At 37.7% G+C, this 16,626-nt stretch overlaps 1 protein-coding gene across 1 annotated transcript; it reads left to right on the forward strand.

Moving 5' to 3' along the window:
• Nucleotides 1–3,646: 3,646 nt before the first annotated feature.
• Nucleotides 3,647–15,415, forward strand: LOC140244730 (ADP-ribosyl cyclase/cyclic ADP-ribose hydrolase-like). Its single transcript, XM_072324342.1, has 6 exons — nucleotides 3,647–3,730; nucleotides 4,459–4,689; nucleotides 8,742–8,821; nucleotides 9,334–9,426; nucleotides 9,864–9,950; nucleotides 15,211–15,415. The coding sequence occupies exons 1-6, from the start codon at nucleotides 3,647–3,649 to the stop codon at nucleotides 15,413–15,415; spliced, it is 780 nt and encodes a 259-aa protein (XP_072180443.1).
• The last annotated feature ends 1,211 nt before the right edge of the window (nucleotides 15,416–16,626 follow it).

The following is a 16,626-nucleotide window of genomic DNA, read 5'->3' on the forward strand; positions in this document are numbered from 1 at the left end:
TAAAGGATTTTCAAAATACAATGTGATATTAGGGCCATGCTATTTATAATATGAGGCATGCTGTAGAATATTTTCTGTACAGCGAATGTACATCTACAATTGCAAAACGGAGTTGTTGTGCACGTGATCTCAAACATGTAGGCCTATATGCAGTTGTACAAGATGTTGTGTGTCGAAGTTTCGAGTTTGGCCACAGTGGCTTGATGTTCTATTATCATGCCCGTTTGTTCTGCACAATTAGAGACCAGCAATAGGCATTATCGCTGACAATCCGTGACAGACCCTGACAAAGTCACACTGTACTATCGTGTGCAGTCTCGCCATCAGTTTCAGTCTTTCACTTGGACTGACCTTTTCTCTGATATGACAAATTGGCCGGGAGGTACTTGGGCGGAAACGCTTGACCAGTAGAGAATGATGCTCGAACATTGGGCCTACTAATTGTAATGGCGTTTCCTGTGGTGTTTAACAAGCTGGTCAAGGTTGCAGCGAGTGGAATCAAATGATTCCAGTCTGTCGGATTTGGTCGACGTATTCTGGTCATTGTCGTCAGCTGAGGCTTTTTGGTGTGTGAGTCTGTTGTGGTTGTTGGTAGGTGGATACTTTTATGCCGTGTTTTCGTCTATTTTCCTGGTCCATTATTTTATGCATCGAATTGGACGTGCAATCAAGGAATACACGTGACTGCTACGACGCTGATATCAACGTCGAGTTTAAAATTCAACATATGTCGTGTTAGAGCTTTTTCACATTACGATTAATTCCTAAATTACGTTAGCTGAATTGGATATAGCATAAAATGCACAACTGAGTAGCGTATAACTACCCCCCTACAAGATGTATTGTGGAATGAAAAGTTAATTTAGTTCATTAGATGTTATTGTCCATATCACGGATATTTTGTTTTGTCCACATGCTTTGTGCAGAAAATATACAATTACGTAAACAACACTTAAATGACATTTGTAAGACAGAAGAGATGCAACACTGTAAAACAAGATGGAACAAATATAACATATCTTACATCAACGTCAATGTCCAAACATTAAACATGTTGATATATAGTGTATACAAACTGGGAATACAACAAAACTTATATGGGTTGTTAATTTCCATGCCTTAGAGGTACAATATACAAAATCATGTAAAGTATTCATTTATAATCACCGGGTTAGATAAAGTATTTAAATCAAACCAAAAATGAAAAATCCAGTATACATACTCACAATATTTTGTTATCCTAAACGTACTTTCTACCAGAAAAAAAAAAGCATCACCAACCATACAAAAATCCAGACCTTCTCACCACTCATTCTTTACAACCTTCAAACCTTCCTAGTAAAACCATACACCATCAGATCATTAGACCCTACTAACCAAATCAATCAACTTAGTAAATCCAGTCATTGTCATTATCAAAATATCTGTTATGCTTACATTCTTTCAAAGAAAAAAAAATATCCATTTACACAAAATACATACATGCACACAAATAACATTCAAATGCTATATAGAGCATTTGAAAAATATCATATTTACTAGAATAGCATTCAACACATCTTACTTCATCATGAGTAATCCATCAAAAAAAAAAAAAAAGGCGTGTTTGTATATCATGATTAGTTTATATAAAACCTGTGAGTGCAACTTTATAAAGACCTTGAAACTGAACGTATAACACAGACCTGGTAAGGGTGATTTTTATTCCATGTCTTGAAGATAACACAATGCATATAAAATGTCCTACAAGTCATTAAATAATAACCGGATGAAAGAAGACACAAGGGAATTCAGGTCACGGGATGTGACGGTTGGGACGATTTTCAGTCCTCATCGTTATTATATTATCCTCATAGTAGTTTACATTTTGTTTCTTTTTTTTTTCCTGAAACTGCATAAAGAACCATATCGTGCAAATGCATATGACTTGTGCTGATACATGCCACACTCAACATCGCTTTTGTGGCAAAATGAATATCTAAGTTATATGTTACTTTGTTCAAATTACTCCGATATCCCTCAAAAAAAAAATAATAACAACTTCAAAACCAAGATTGTGAAAGTGGCACCATCTGTCAAAAGTTGCTAAAGTAATTGTATGTTTGATATAAGACATTTGAATGCACCTTCCCCTGGACTGGACATTCCTTATCTTATGATTACAAAACGAAATTGGAGGGGAAACATGAAAGTCATACTCAGTATATGCGCAGGCATGATATTGGTTCGAAAGTTGTTTTTTTTTTGTTTGTTTGTTTTTTTAATAATCTTCAATAATCTGAAAAAATACTGGAAATAATTATCTTTATGAAGTACAAAGCGCATAATTATTTTCAGATATTCTTTTGGCCGCATAAATGATGATCATGGAATTATAAATCAATACAATGTTACATGCATTTGTATTTCACAATTCGATGGGATTTAATGGCTATATGAACTTAATTTATGTTTCTCTTCTAATTGATATCTATACAAATCTAACCCAGATTAGTATTGTTATTGAGACAGTGTTTCTTAACCTCGGTTATAAACACGATCAAACCTCCTTTTTATAGTGATTTTGAAACAATTCACGTATTCCAATTCACCAAAGGGAGTGCGTATGAAAGTAGGTGAAATACTGAAAGGCACGCCTGCCTTCAGGAATGTAAAGAGAAGCCTATCATGGAATCAATCATAAAATAGCCCACGCCATTGGTGCAAACGGGGTCTTGGATTGCCAATCATGAAAATTGATAATGTGCTGTCATACGAGTGCAGGAGCCTGGACAGAGGCATACCTTGCGGTTGTCTTTGATATGTGATAGCTTGTTTATCGACGTTACAAATAACAAATCGCGCGATCTCTTCTTTTTTCTGCGTGTAGCTAAACGGACGCAAGCCTTTGCAGTTCATATTACTCTGCTTTTAGCTCGTCCCATATCGTACACATAGGGAATTGTTCATACACGTTTTCAGCGCCATTAATGTGATCAAGACTTCCGCGTTGTCGATTACTCCTATGTTTTACATATTTTATTGGACATAATTTGATGGGGTTTCAGTTTAATATTTCACCCGCAGCTATAAATGCGAAAAGTGTTGAAGACGGTATACTACCATTGCTGATACTTGAATAATGAATCGTTTATTTTTTTTTTTCTCTCTTTGGTGACGTGAATATTTAACTATAGGAGATCCATATTTGTGTGAAAAATGATAATGATAAAAGTCTCATACCAAATTTTTCTCAGTATATAAAGGAAAGACATTCTAATGAAATGTTAGTGCATTCATTAGAACCAGATCCACATTACGGTTGTAAACGTTTTCGTACCAGCTTCTTTTTTTAAACAAATATTATTATTTAAGAATATAGGAAACTATTAGCAAATTTAGGATTTAGAATTTAAGAAATTATTTCCTTGCACCATTTCAGGGGAAAAACAAGCACAATATTAACTTGATGATGTTATGATGTCATGTTATTTTCTTTTTATCCTCTACTCCTTATTTTTCTCTTCTTCGTCTTCTTTATCATCATCATCTTTTTCATTTCATTTTTTTTCTTTCATTTTCCCTGTTTCTCTTACCTTCTCCTTTCAACCTCCCATCCAGGGGTAAAAATTGCTCTCACCTTTGGCAGCTTTTCTCATCTTCATTCATGTACCGGGAGGCATGCGACGTCGACGAGACGATGTACCAAGAGTTCGTGGAGGCAGCCACTGTCACCGTTCCCGTTGACAAGGTGAAAAGAATCGAAACGCAACACTGTTTAGGTTCCCCTTGATCTTTTCTTTTTTTTTTTTTTTTTTTTTTTTTGATTTCCCTCAAGTCATACATATGTAGTTAATAAACAGTCTGTTACGGGAACTAAATATAAGAAGACAAATACAAATACAGTTTTTCGGCAAAATTAATATCATTTTGCAGTATTTACTGCCACAGTTTCTTACTTACACTTTGCCAGTGACAATAAATCACGAAGAGTCAAACCAACAGGGAAACACTAACAAAACACTACTTTTTTCAATAAAATGCATTATATTTCGGGCTATCAAGCAGCTCATTCAAATTGTTTGCAATCGCGTTCCTGATTGGAACATGAAAGTAGCGTTTACATTTTTTAAACACTACAATTACTGAATAAAATTATAGTTTAAAGCGTCAAGCTTTAAATTGGAAAAGGGTACCTCTGTGAAGATAACACAAACGCACAACTACACACAGACACACACACGCACACACACACACAAACATCAGATTATCTAATTATGCATTAGCACTGTTGCTGCTAGTACAGCTAGGTAACCACCTGCTGTGGTTTGGCTTCACTTACCTAGGGCTGTATCAATCTGTCTGCTTTTCTGTTTTTTTTTTTCACAATTCATACCTGATTATCGCCTTTCTTTCATGAAAGGTTTTCCACCCGGTAAACTCAGCCTGTAAAAGTGTCCCTTCTTCTTGATATGTCAGGCAACCTATTGGGACGGTTGGGACATCTACTCGACGGTGCGCTCGTACGCCAACGAGGGGAAACGGTCGTGGACGTTGGAGTATTCCCTGGTCGGCTACCTCATCAACAACCTCATCTTTTGTGGGCAGGAGGACCCGCCGGGCATCCGCTTCGACTCCTGTCCGACGATTGAAGAGTGTGGCTTTGCGAAGGGATCAGCTAATGCTTTCTGGGCCATGGCTTCCACTTACGTAAGTTGCATCGCATATCATAGTTATATGTTTCCCCAACATTTTCACACAACATTTTTTTTTTGGGGGGGGGGGGGGGGGGGCTGGGGGACATGATTATGGGACACAAATAGGGCCTGGGGGTGTGTACAGTTCTGGTTGAGGTGAGGATTTAGCTTTTAACGTTTTGCAAGATATTCAGAAATCACTCAATGAGATGTCAAAGAGCATGCAATTCTAAGGGTTTCAAAAGTTTATTTCATGAAAATCGGTTTTGAAATGGCTGAGATATCCAAAAACAAGGTGAAACAAAGAGATCCTAATAAAAGGCGTGGCCTGTAGCCTATCATTATTATCACTTTTTTTTTTTTGATATCTCAGCCATTTGAAAACCAATTTTCATAAAATAAACGTAGAATCCTTCTTAAAATTACATGCTCTTTCATATTTCATTTAAGAGGTTTCTAAGTATCTCACTTAGGAATGTTCAAAACATGAATCCCCACCTAAACCAGTACTGTACAGTCCCTTTAAAGTGTCAGAATCGCATGATGTCCATCTAAAACATATACATTTTAGAAATTTGCGTTTGTATTAGCTTATTGAAAAAAAAAAGCCTATTTCAATTGACAGTAACTCTCCTTCAGTAATACCTGTTAATTTGTTTAGATGCCGAACAAGAGGGGAAAAAAAAGATATGACAAATGAATAAAAGAAGACCGAACGAAGAAAGAATGTAATGTATGTCTGTAAGTCTAGTTATATCGAACTTCAACACTACTGCGCCCGACGAATTGCAGAAAATACAACTCCGAAAATATACAGTCTATTTAGGTTTATGAGACGCACCTGGAATGAATTTATATCCTAGGCTGCTCTGTCATCCGCCCCCCCCCCCCCCCCCCTCCTCCTCGTGTTCTTCGCACATTGCCAGAGGGTCCATAGTCTCTCTCCCAAGCTTTGGAGCCTATTCTTTTTAAGGAAACACTGCGCCTATTGTATATACCATTATCAATCCAGATCTCGGTTCGCGTTTTGAATCAGACTGCAGATTGTGACTTAACTTGAGGGCGTGGTTAACACGCCCTTAATTTGTTGCTAGGAAACAGCAAATATTGATAATCATATGAAAGAAAAGCATTAAAAGAACAATAACAGCAAATAACATAACGTGAGCTGTTTTAGAGGTTTCTATTCGAGTATAAAGATATTGGCGACGAGCGTTATAAAAACCTGTTTAATGTCCGAAATCTAGAGCATTCCAGACATCGGATTTCAGAACGAAGTACTTTACATGCTATACATCATCCCGTAAAGAAAAACAAGAGCTTTTTTATTTTCAGCCATATCCCCAATAATCGTATTTTCTCGGATTTTATGTCTGCGACGTTAACAAAGTATGGTGAGTTACATTATACAGAATGTAAATCATTGTCATTACGCATACATCATTTACCTTTATAGCACTCCGAGTGATTACATTGACTTAGATAATCTACATGGGTGACTTCCTTTTTCTTATTGGTGTTACCGCTAACTATTTTTGTTATGCTTTTAATCCACACGCCATATATCCAACTGATTTATTCATGCCCCTTGTTCCCTCGAGCTTGACGAACGCTTTTAGATCAACCTAGCATCTTTAAAGATCATTCCTACCGCATTTGATAACCATCCTATTGTAACGATTGATTTTGGGTCATAAATAATGGAAGTTTTTGCATGCGATTGCTGCTTAACTGCGAGACTGTATAGAACTTTTGTCGGAGCAACTGAGGATATTGTTTTTTTTTGGGGGGGGGGTTTTGTCATGTCACTTCAAAGGACATAAAAAATGCTATGTTTTTAAATACATTGCACTATTGATAGTTATACCTGTACGTTAGGCTACCGCTCTTTATACGTCACGCTATCGCTATTTATATGTTACGCTCTGGCAAGAATGATCACGAGACCATCCTTTTCTGTAGATGGGTGTCAATGTGCTCCCTTCTCTCTCCTTGCCCCCTCCCCCCTTCAAACATGAGTAATAACAGCGCAATTCAGCAAGTAATATGCAATAAATGCACTAATTATATTTCAACTCCATTTACAGAGCAATGATGTGTGTTATCATGTTGTTCCCTCTATCAGTATAGAGGTAAGACATCCTTTCCCTCGGATTAATAGGACATAAAATGGAATTCCTGCTTGTGAGAGAGTCACAACTCCGGCATGTTAAAGGCATAATTTACCATTTGCAGATGAAACAAAAACCCAGCATAGTGCTTTTAAATAGTTCTAAAATGTGAGTTAGGGATAGAAACAACCACTGTCAAAATTTGAATCCGTATATTCGACCCTAAGTGTTGTTAAATACACAGAATGTGAACAATAGTTGTAATAAAGATGTTTCCAGACTAAACCGTATACAGTTACGGTTTATTGAGAAAAACCCTGATATCTCCTTATATTTTAGGTTTTATTGCAAATATTTCATATGGTAGGATGTTTTATGATACAACCAGACCTACACATAATATGCATCAAATGTGCTATCTTGAACATTTTTGAAATCACTGCTCTCAAAGGTAAACTGGACCTTTAAATAGAGCAGGGTGCATAACCCAGGGTGCATAACCCGATGAAGTGGTCCCACCTCAAATCCAACTTAACTGGAGCCCACATGACAGAAGCAGATGAATATGATATAATAAGATATAATATATATGATATACATTATAATACAGGGTGGCCCAGAAAGAACGGAACACCTAAGATCTTTAATTTCAGCAATATAGTTGCAAATATGTCATTATTTTGCATACTATTGGAAAGATTATTCTGTTTCCAATAGAATGAGACCAAGTTTTTTTTTTTTTCATTTTGTTTATTGCGTTATGGTTTTAGGACCATTTTTGTAAACCCTTGCAATTTTCAAAATGTGATCATTTTGCACTCTCAGAGATACCGAAACCAGCGAGAATTCGGCTTGCCATGGAACCAGTAGCGTTCACAATGTGTGGAATGTGGGGCGGACGGTGTGATTGTCATTGTCCGTTATCACTGTGAATGAGACGAATGGTTACTGGTTCTATGGCAAGCCGAATTCTAACTGTTTTCGGTTTCTCTGAGAGTGCAAAATGATCACATTTTAAAAATTGCAAGGGTTTACAAAAAAAAAATGGTCCTAAAATCATAACGCATTAACCAAAATTGAAAAAACTTGGTGTCATTCTATTGGAAAAAGAATGGTCTTTCCAGTAGTATGCAAAATAATGACATATTTGCAAAAATAATATTGCTGAAATTAAAGATCTTAGGCGTTCCGTTCTTTCTGGGCCACCCTGTATAATATAATATAATACAATATAATATAATATGATATAATATAATATAATATAATATAATATAATATAATATAATATATATAATATAATATAATATAATATAATATAATATAATGTAACATAATATAATGGTGTATTAAGCTATCTTCTCAGAAGAAAAATGAAAACAAAGAAACGAACCAAATGGTTATACTGACTGTATCATTTTGTATATTATTGATACTGCACATGATACAAACATAATTATGTTTATGTGACTGTACACATAATGAGCATCGGCTGTTTGTGTTTGAACATGCTCGTGATACTACCATAAGTTTAAAATAACACACCATACTGAACAGTGCTCTATACAAAAAAAAAAAAAATCGTTCTCAGTTTCCTTCAATTTTCAATTAGATTAATTGTGCACGTCTCTGCCCCTGTTTTGAATGAATTGAGATTCGTCCTCCCGCAATGTCTGACGGGGGGGGGGGGGGATTGGCTGAAGCGCTTTGTCAGACATTTCGTCTGACAAACTGTTTAAAGCTACTGAAATCCTTGCATCTGATTGGCTGAGAGCAAATTTGTCCGACAAAGTTGTCAGACAAAATGCTTCATGACATGCCCCCCCCCCCCCCAGTATCCTCCGTTCTCTTAAGGTACTTATTGTGACGCCACAAAGACTATTTGAAAGCAAGTAAAGTATCGAGTGCGATAAGGGACTATTATGTTTTGTGTTTTGTTTCTTCCTTCTTCATGCAGTTCGGAAAACAAGCAAAGGGCCAAGTTAGAGTGTTTCTGAATAGCAACAGAGAAGGAGGTGCTTTTCAAATCAACGAAAGGTGAATATACACTTTAGAGATTGTATTCGACAGGGCAGTGTAGTCAGACATCGTCATTACAGTACTGTATCTATCATTCCCGCTGTTACTGAAGGCGTTATAAAACATTTACGCTTTGATACGCTCGCTGTTATTATATGATCTTTTTCATGACTACAATTAATCTACCAGGACATTATCTGCTATTTCTTGACATTTTTTTTTTACGGTCTTCTTTTCTTTTTGTATTTTGCTGATATTTGAAATCCATGCGTATTTTGCTAAAGTAGTGTTTTTTCATAAAAAATCAACTTTGCCTCTATGAAACAAAAGAAATTTACGTACATTTCAGAATCGTACATCATTTTGGTATGGAAATACTTTGATTTTTTTTTTTTTGTGGATGTGTATGTGCTTGATTGAGTGTGTCTGATCATAGGACAGGAAATCCGACTAGGCAATGTATCTCAGCTTATTTTCTGTATACCTTTCACATTTTGTGCCTTCATGGTCTGAAAACGTTTTGCTTACAGCTACTTTGCACAGTACGAGCTGGTCAACATGCCCGCTGCAGAGGTCGATACAGTGAACATATATCTTGTAACTGACTTGGAAAAACAGTTCGGGTAAGTATATCGAGAATTATTATTGTCTTCAACATGTTGATAGACTTTCCCTCTCCCCCCCCCCCCCCCCTCTCTCTCTCTCTCTCTTTCACACACTTCGCTAAATACCAAACGTGAGCAATAGCAGTATTTACTTCAGCCACTGAAAAAAAAAAAAGTTTTATTGTGTGTGTGTCTTTTTTAATATTACGTGAAAAATTCTGCAACAGTCTGATATTTTTACTATTTGGGTGGATTGATTTTATTCCCACATAAACAAAACAAAACATGAATTCTTGAAGTGATGAAACTCCCTGTATTTCTTTCTCTTAGTTGCTGATCAATTCAATGACAATAATTGTTGCATTTTGAACTCGTTGTCTGTTCATTTGCATTGTTTTTCTGTATTTGTGTATATGCATAGTGCTATAATATTTTCATAATTCTTTTTATCACAGTGATAACTGTTCCTCACCATCGATTGAATCTTTTCGGGATATATTGAACAGTAGACGGCTGAATTATCAGTGCTTCGATCAACCAAGGTACGTGAACATCAATCGGACATTAAAAGAAAAATGAAAATATTTTGCTGTAGCAGAATGAGAGAATCTGATAACTAAACGTGAAAAGAAAATGGAGGTTTCCTAAGCGGTATAGTTATTTTTATGTTACTTTGAAGACCTTTTTCCTATGGAATAAACACGCGAATGATTAAATTAATTTAGCTGCAAACCTAAAAAGACAGGTTTCGATTTTATGATGGTGTGAGGTCACGAGAATTGATAAACTGCATGTTTCCAACCGTTGTGTTATCATGTGTTGACAGAAGAAGGATACAAAATTTCAACCAGAGAAACGCAACTAAACGGAATAATCAGTGAACGCTTTTTCTTCATACCCTTTTCCCTGTATGAAACTGTCCATGATTTTGAAGAGTAATTCAAATTCAACACTAGTTGAACATGTTGTGTCGTTTCATTCATTTATCACGTTTGCTGCTCAGTATTGGATTATACACACACCTTGCTTTGACGATGTTTGACGTCAATAGCTGTTTGTAATTTGGGTCGCCTGTCGGTCCTTGAAGCCTGAGGGCTGCAGTTCAAGAACCAGAGTGACCTCCGTTTTCTTCTTGCACTTGAAAAGGGTATCCGGGTATCTTATTACAAGAAGCTGCTCATCGTTCAACTTCCTCGAAAAAAAAAAAATCAACCTACAAAATATGACATCGTTTGACATTATTTCGGCCTTACACGTGCTGCTGTATTTTTCAAGTATTTATTTGTTTATTTATTTATTTATTTGCTTCTGTTGTCTCTCGTTCCATTGTTTGTTTACTTAGCTACCTGGCTGCAATAATGATAGCACTGGAGAAGTCGACTAACACTGCGTGGCAAAATGAAAACTATTATAGTAGAGGCTAACCATTAAATGATGATAAATCATTATCAATCATCATCAAGTGGTCATTCCTTTAGTACCGAAAAGTTCTCCCCTTTAACATAGGCATTACGTTCTGCAAGAAAATCAAGTTTGTTTGTTTCTTTTTGTTTGTTTAATGTAGCTCTATTATTAGCTTTCAAATTTAAACAAGAATAAATTGTATTTATTATAATGGTACGTTTATGATGCACCATCTTCTCGGCGGCCATCAAGGCGCAGGTCCGTATGTCCGTTTCCCCCCTTTTATTACGACCCTCTAGGTTTCTAATTTGCACAGTGACTGCCGTGGTATTATCATTACAGTATACTCTCCGCGTAATCGGGTATCGCTTAAACGGGTACTCCGTTTAATTGGGTTATAATGTCAGAGACAGTTCCAATGCACATTAAAATTACCTGATAATCGGGTTGCCTCTCTGCATAAATGGGTAAATAATTTTCTTCTACTCTAATTTCTAACCACATTTTATTGCATATATACAACTTTAAGAAATCATGCATGTCAAATTTCCCACGGCTAATCGCATTCTCTGCTTACTTTGCAAAGAAGACCGATCATTTGGGGAGTGATTAAACATGAAAACACATGTACACGTACCGACTTGCCACACGAAAACGAACATTACACAACTGGCTCTCACAATTGCATAGACAGACAGGAGTTGAACACACTTGCGCTCCTCCCTTGCTCCTCAACAACATTCACAATACGAGAAGTTTGCAACGAAAATCAGGCCATGCACCAACTCCATAATTTTGCTTTTCCCCAGTCACTTCTCGAAAAGTAACCCGACGTTCTACGTGACTAGTGCACGCAAAGAGTTAGCGAGGAGTCTATAGTCAAACGACAAAGTTTTCTGAAGACATATTTGTCCATAAAAAGTGTGTAAATTATTGCTCGTGACTGAGCAAGTGTCAGGTATGTATAATGTGCCGTGCAAGCACGCCTGTTAAGCATACAGTGGAGGTGTTTGGTGCAGTGTACAATGCATGTAAATACACATTGTGTACAATGTATGTCAATTGTGAATGAGACGTGTTCTTCTGCTAATTGGGTACTCCGCGTAATCGGGTAAGAAACGCTCTGCCCGAGCCTACGCGATTATGCGGAGAGTAAGTTTCAAGTTTCAAGTTTCAAGTTTATTTAACCAATTCATTAAACATTTGACATTTACTGTATTATTATTACTCTTTTTTTTTTCTTCTTTTTTTTTTGGGGGGGGGGGGACATTTCAAATATCTGGCACGTCATCCACGGTAATAACGTCCTGTCACGTTTGCCCATTCCGTCCCCCGCGTTATCTCACGCCCATCACGTTTTGTCAACGGTGGCCTGAAACGTGAGTGCAGGTGCGGCCGCCGGGAACATGGTGTAAACATAGTATATCTATTTTATTCTTGTAGGTCTCTAGTGTGTGATGGAAGAATTAAAAGTAGCACATAATTGATTGAGTTCTAATATTAAAGATAATATAAAGTTTTGGTATTACCTCAAAAGTTTCCCTGAATTTCCTTGTCTTAGTTTGTGTTTCAGGTTAAAGTACCTTTCATATAACTAACATTGTGAGACTTACTCGCCCCAAAGTGCTCTCATGTCTTAGTAATCATTCAATAATGGTTTCGTACCAGAACCGCCGCCGTACGACGGCGGCGAGGTATGTACACGTATTGTGCGAGATAACTGCGACCAGCAGCGTGCAGCCCCATACGCATACTGTGTAGCTAACTGCGACCAGCAGCCCCATACGCATAGCTAAATGGGGCTTCGCATTGTAGCTTACAGGATCATGACAGATTTAGTATCGCGGGTAAATATCAACTTAAAATCCAAAAATTTCTTCAATTTGAAGACTTACCAGTTAAGTTGAAGTATTGAAAACAGGCTTTGGGCAACGTTTGGTTTTGCCAATAGTCCCTTTCTGTTCGAATTGATGACTGAATGTGACTCGGTCGAGAGGACCTTGGGAGAGCTACACTGAATTGACGGCCAGCGCATGCGCACACAAACATCTTATCCGTTCATGGATTTGAAATTTGTTCGCATGTGATGTGTGCGTATGCGCTGGTCGTAGTAATCAGTGTATGTAGCTCTCCCAAGGTCCTCTCGACAGAGTCACATTCAGTCATCAATTCGAACAGAAAGGGACTATTGGCAGAACCAAACGTTAACCGAAGCCTGTTTTCAAGACTTCAACTTAATTGGTAAGTCTTCAAATTGAAGAATTTTGTGGATTTTAAGTTGATATTTACCCGCGATACTAATTCTGTCATGATCCTGAATGCTACAATGCGAAGCCCCATTACGCTATGCGTGTGGGGCTGCTGGTCGCTATGCGTATGGGGCTGCTGGTCGCAGTTAATTGCATGATTACTAAGAAATGAGAGCACTTTGGGGCGAGTAAGTCTCACAGTGTTAGTTATATGATAGATACTTTGACCTGAAACACGGAAATTCAGTGAAACTTTTGAGGTACCAAAACTTTTTATTATCTTTAACTAGCGTAGACTTTTTTTTTCAATGGCAATGCCATAAAACTTTACCGCGACAAGCATTTGTGTCATCACTGATACATGTAACTGCTAGTTTGCTCATGTGATCATCAATGTATAAAGTGCTATAAATAATGCAGAGGAGACTTAATGTGCGGGTACATGCTTATAATATTCTCTTATTGTGTTCATTAAGTATATCACTCCCATCTGCAAAACGTCCATGTACAGCGTCGGCAGTATTTCGTATCAAATGGTTTACACAATTACTGAAATGGTCGGTGATTGGTCAAACTGCAATCGTCTGATTAATGTAGAGAGGATAGAAATCGTTATATTGCGAGGAGGGACGTCACGTCAAGGTATGATTCCAATATCTGACTGGCTCCCGACGGGACTGGAATAAAATGATTTGTATTCTAGAATATTTACATCGTTTATAACGTGACAAATTGTTTAGTGTATCGTTGTAATATGACACTTGACAGCCAGATACGTTTTCCCCTCGAGACAAAGTTATTTTCCCCAGCGCTTCGCGTTTTCGCAAAATAATACATGAACGTGCAAAACCAACATTCGCATGCATTGATTTTACGCGAAGACTCAAAATAGGTGAAACGGGTCAACCTAGTCAATTTTGCGTCTCCGTATTTCTAAAAGAATAATTATTCTTCTGTATAATCTATTCTTAAGATTGGAATTAAGAAACCAAAGAGAAATTTTGTTTTTAGCAGTTTTTCTATAACATTTTTGTATAGAAGTGTGGTTAGATTATATTAAATGGGTTAGTCAAATATTGGTTAGTGATTGGCTAAACACAGTCACGTGATGGAGGAACATTGGTTATGTTCGCCCATGGGAGAACATTTTTGTAATGTTCTCCCTCCTTGGTTCTCCCATGGGAAAACATTTTCACGTAACAAATGACAGAAGGACCCGCGCGCACACAGTGAATTTCGCTCTGCGCGAGCGATCGAGTGCGTTGTGCTAGTGGTTGACGTTGATGTATTTGACGTAGGCCTATATATTATATAATATAACAGATGATGACTTTTTGTTGTCGGGAACATGTACCAAACGTTCCACCCTCAGGGTTTGAAATGCTATTTCGACTCGGGACTTATAACCTCCCTCAATAGCATTTCAAACCCTTCGGGTATAGAACATTCGGTATGTTCCCTCCACCGCCAGTCATCATCTATATAATGTAAAATCCTATACGCACTCCTCAATTTCAACTCTCATAATTTTTGAAAAAGAAAAATAATGCTACTGCTTTGAAAATTCGTATTAGCAATGGATACAACATGTTAATAGAATATGCTTTATTTCAGCTTTGAAAATAATCTTTTTATTGCTGTTCCTATAAATGATGGATGTCAAACATCCTGTTTTCCCAATTCATCGCACTGCCAGCCCGGCTTGGTATTATTTAGTGTTCGAATAGACCCTAAACTCCGAGGCCTCTTTTCTAGGTACACACTTGTCCAAAGTGTGTGTCCCCCCCCCCCCCATTTATTTTGTAAAGGCACCTTCCCTTTTGGGAATTCCTGGATCTGCCCCTGCCCCCCCCCCCCCCATGTTTAGAAAGTTAAAGGCAAATTCTGAAAGAATAGACTTCAAGCTTTAACAATTAATCATACATAACTCAATGCTAATGGACTCTTCTAACCTATCTAAACACGACTTTTTGTTGGTTTTGTGATGCAAGGTCACACATTATATCTTTTGGAAAATAGATTATGTCTCCCGCGGGGATGTCAATTGTTACATAATATTGCACCTTTAAATAGGCAATACCTGTGTGTAAGTGACCTTGGAGTCACTGGTTATCTCTAACCCATCTTGATTTCTGTGTTTGCTAAATAGGGATGTACTCCATCTCCTGTGCGTGGATGGGAACGGATCATCCGACTGCATGCTCAAACAAGATGTGCAACATACGCGGCCGACAGAGGTCGCCCCACAAACAACCGATTCCGCACGATCTCTCCACGAACGACGATGGTCATGGTCTTTGTTCCTCGCCTCGACAGCTTTTGCCGTTTGCATCCCTTTTCCGCGTTTCTCATAGCATTTCACCATTCTATCTTATCGGTGCGTTGGTATTATATCTTACTCTTTTCTCTCTCTCTCTATCACTATCTATCTGTCTGCCTATCTATCTATCTATCTATCTATCTATCTATATCTTCCTTTGCTTTCTCACTCCAAATCCGCCAATGTTATTATTACACCGGTGTGTCGTCTCGAGATAAATCCATGCTGTGGTTGTTCTTCTCGCCTTTTTAAACAGAAAGTAGGAATGAGTGAAGTAGAATGCCATGCTGCCTTCTTTTCAATTGCTGTTCACTGTCTTACCTTGATGGCCCGCCCATTTAAAGTGGCCAGCATGTGTGGTCAGTGTCCAATACAGGCAGACGTGTTTACGTGTTGCTGCTTATGTACAAAAAGTTGTGATATCATCTATTAGAAACACGGCCGCACAATCGTGTTTATGAAGTCGAAATGAATACACACTTTCGAAACAGCACCTAATAAAGAGTTAAAGTGTTCGTTACGGTATCGTGCTTTTTTTTTTTCTTTTTTTTTTCTAGTACTCGGGTTGCGAGACTGCTAGTACTCGGGTTGCGAGACTGCTAGTACTCGTGAGCTGATAATACCATGTCCATCTACAACCTGCACTGGGGGACTCCGTTCACTCATTAAAACTTACCCCTAGTGTAATATCCCCTGGGCCCTGTTTCTTAAAGCTGTTCGTAAAGTTGCGCATGACTGTAAGAACGACTGGAATATGAAGCGTTGGTGTGCCCATTTTTTCCCTTACGTTTTAACAAAGTACGACTTTATAATATTCATCTATGTTGGAGCATAAAATACGCTATCAACTAAAAACATGTGTTAACATGTAATAATAATCATTATCATCTGCAAATTTCAGCTTTAGCTCTTGAAATTAACAATGCTTGGGAAACGCAGTTGGCTTACCATACTAAGTTGTTCGTAAAGTCGTGCGTAACTTTACGAATAGCTAACAGATCGACCAGGTCCGCACGATTCGATTGACTGATTTGCATACTGTATATCCTCCCAGGTCAGTTTACTGGTATAGTCATAGATAGGCATAGCAACGTCTGCACGCCTGTGCCATTAAAAATCATCCGGCCATGAACATTGGTGGTGATGAAGAAAACAATATTCGGGCAAGCAAACATTTGCAGCCTCCAAAGGTGATAGTGAGAGAGTTAATACGTTACAAAAGTAAAGTCTAGTAAACACGTAAGT

The sequence above is a fragment of the Diadema setosum genome, chromosome 21 (assembly GCF_964275005.1).
Source record: "Diadema setosum chromosome 21, eeDiaSeto1, whole genome shotgun sequence".
In the NCBI taxonomy this organism is placed as follows: Eukaryota; Metazoa; Echinodermata; class Echinoidea; order Diadematoida; family Diadematidae; genus Diadema; species Diadema setosum.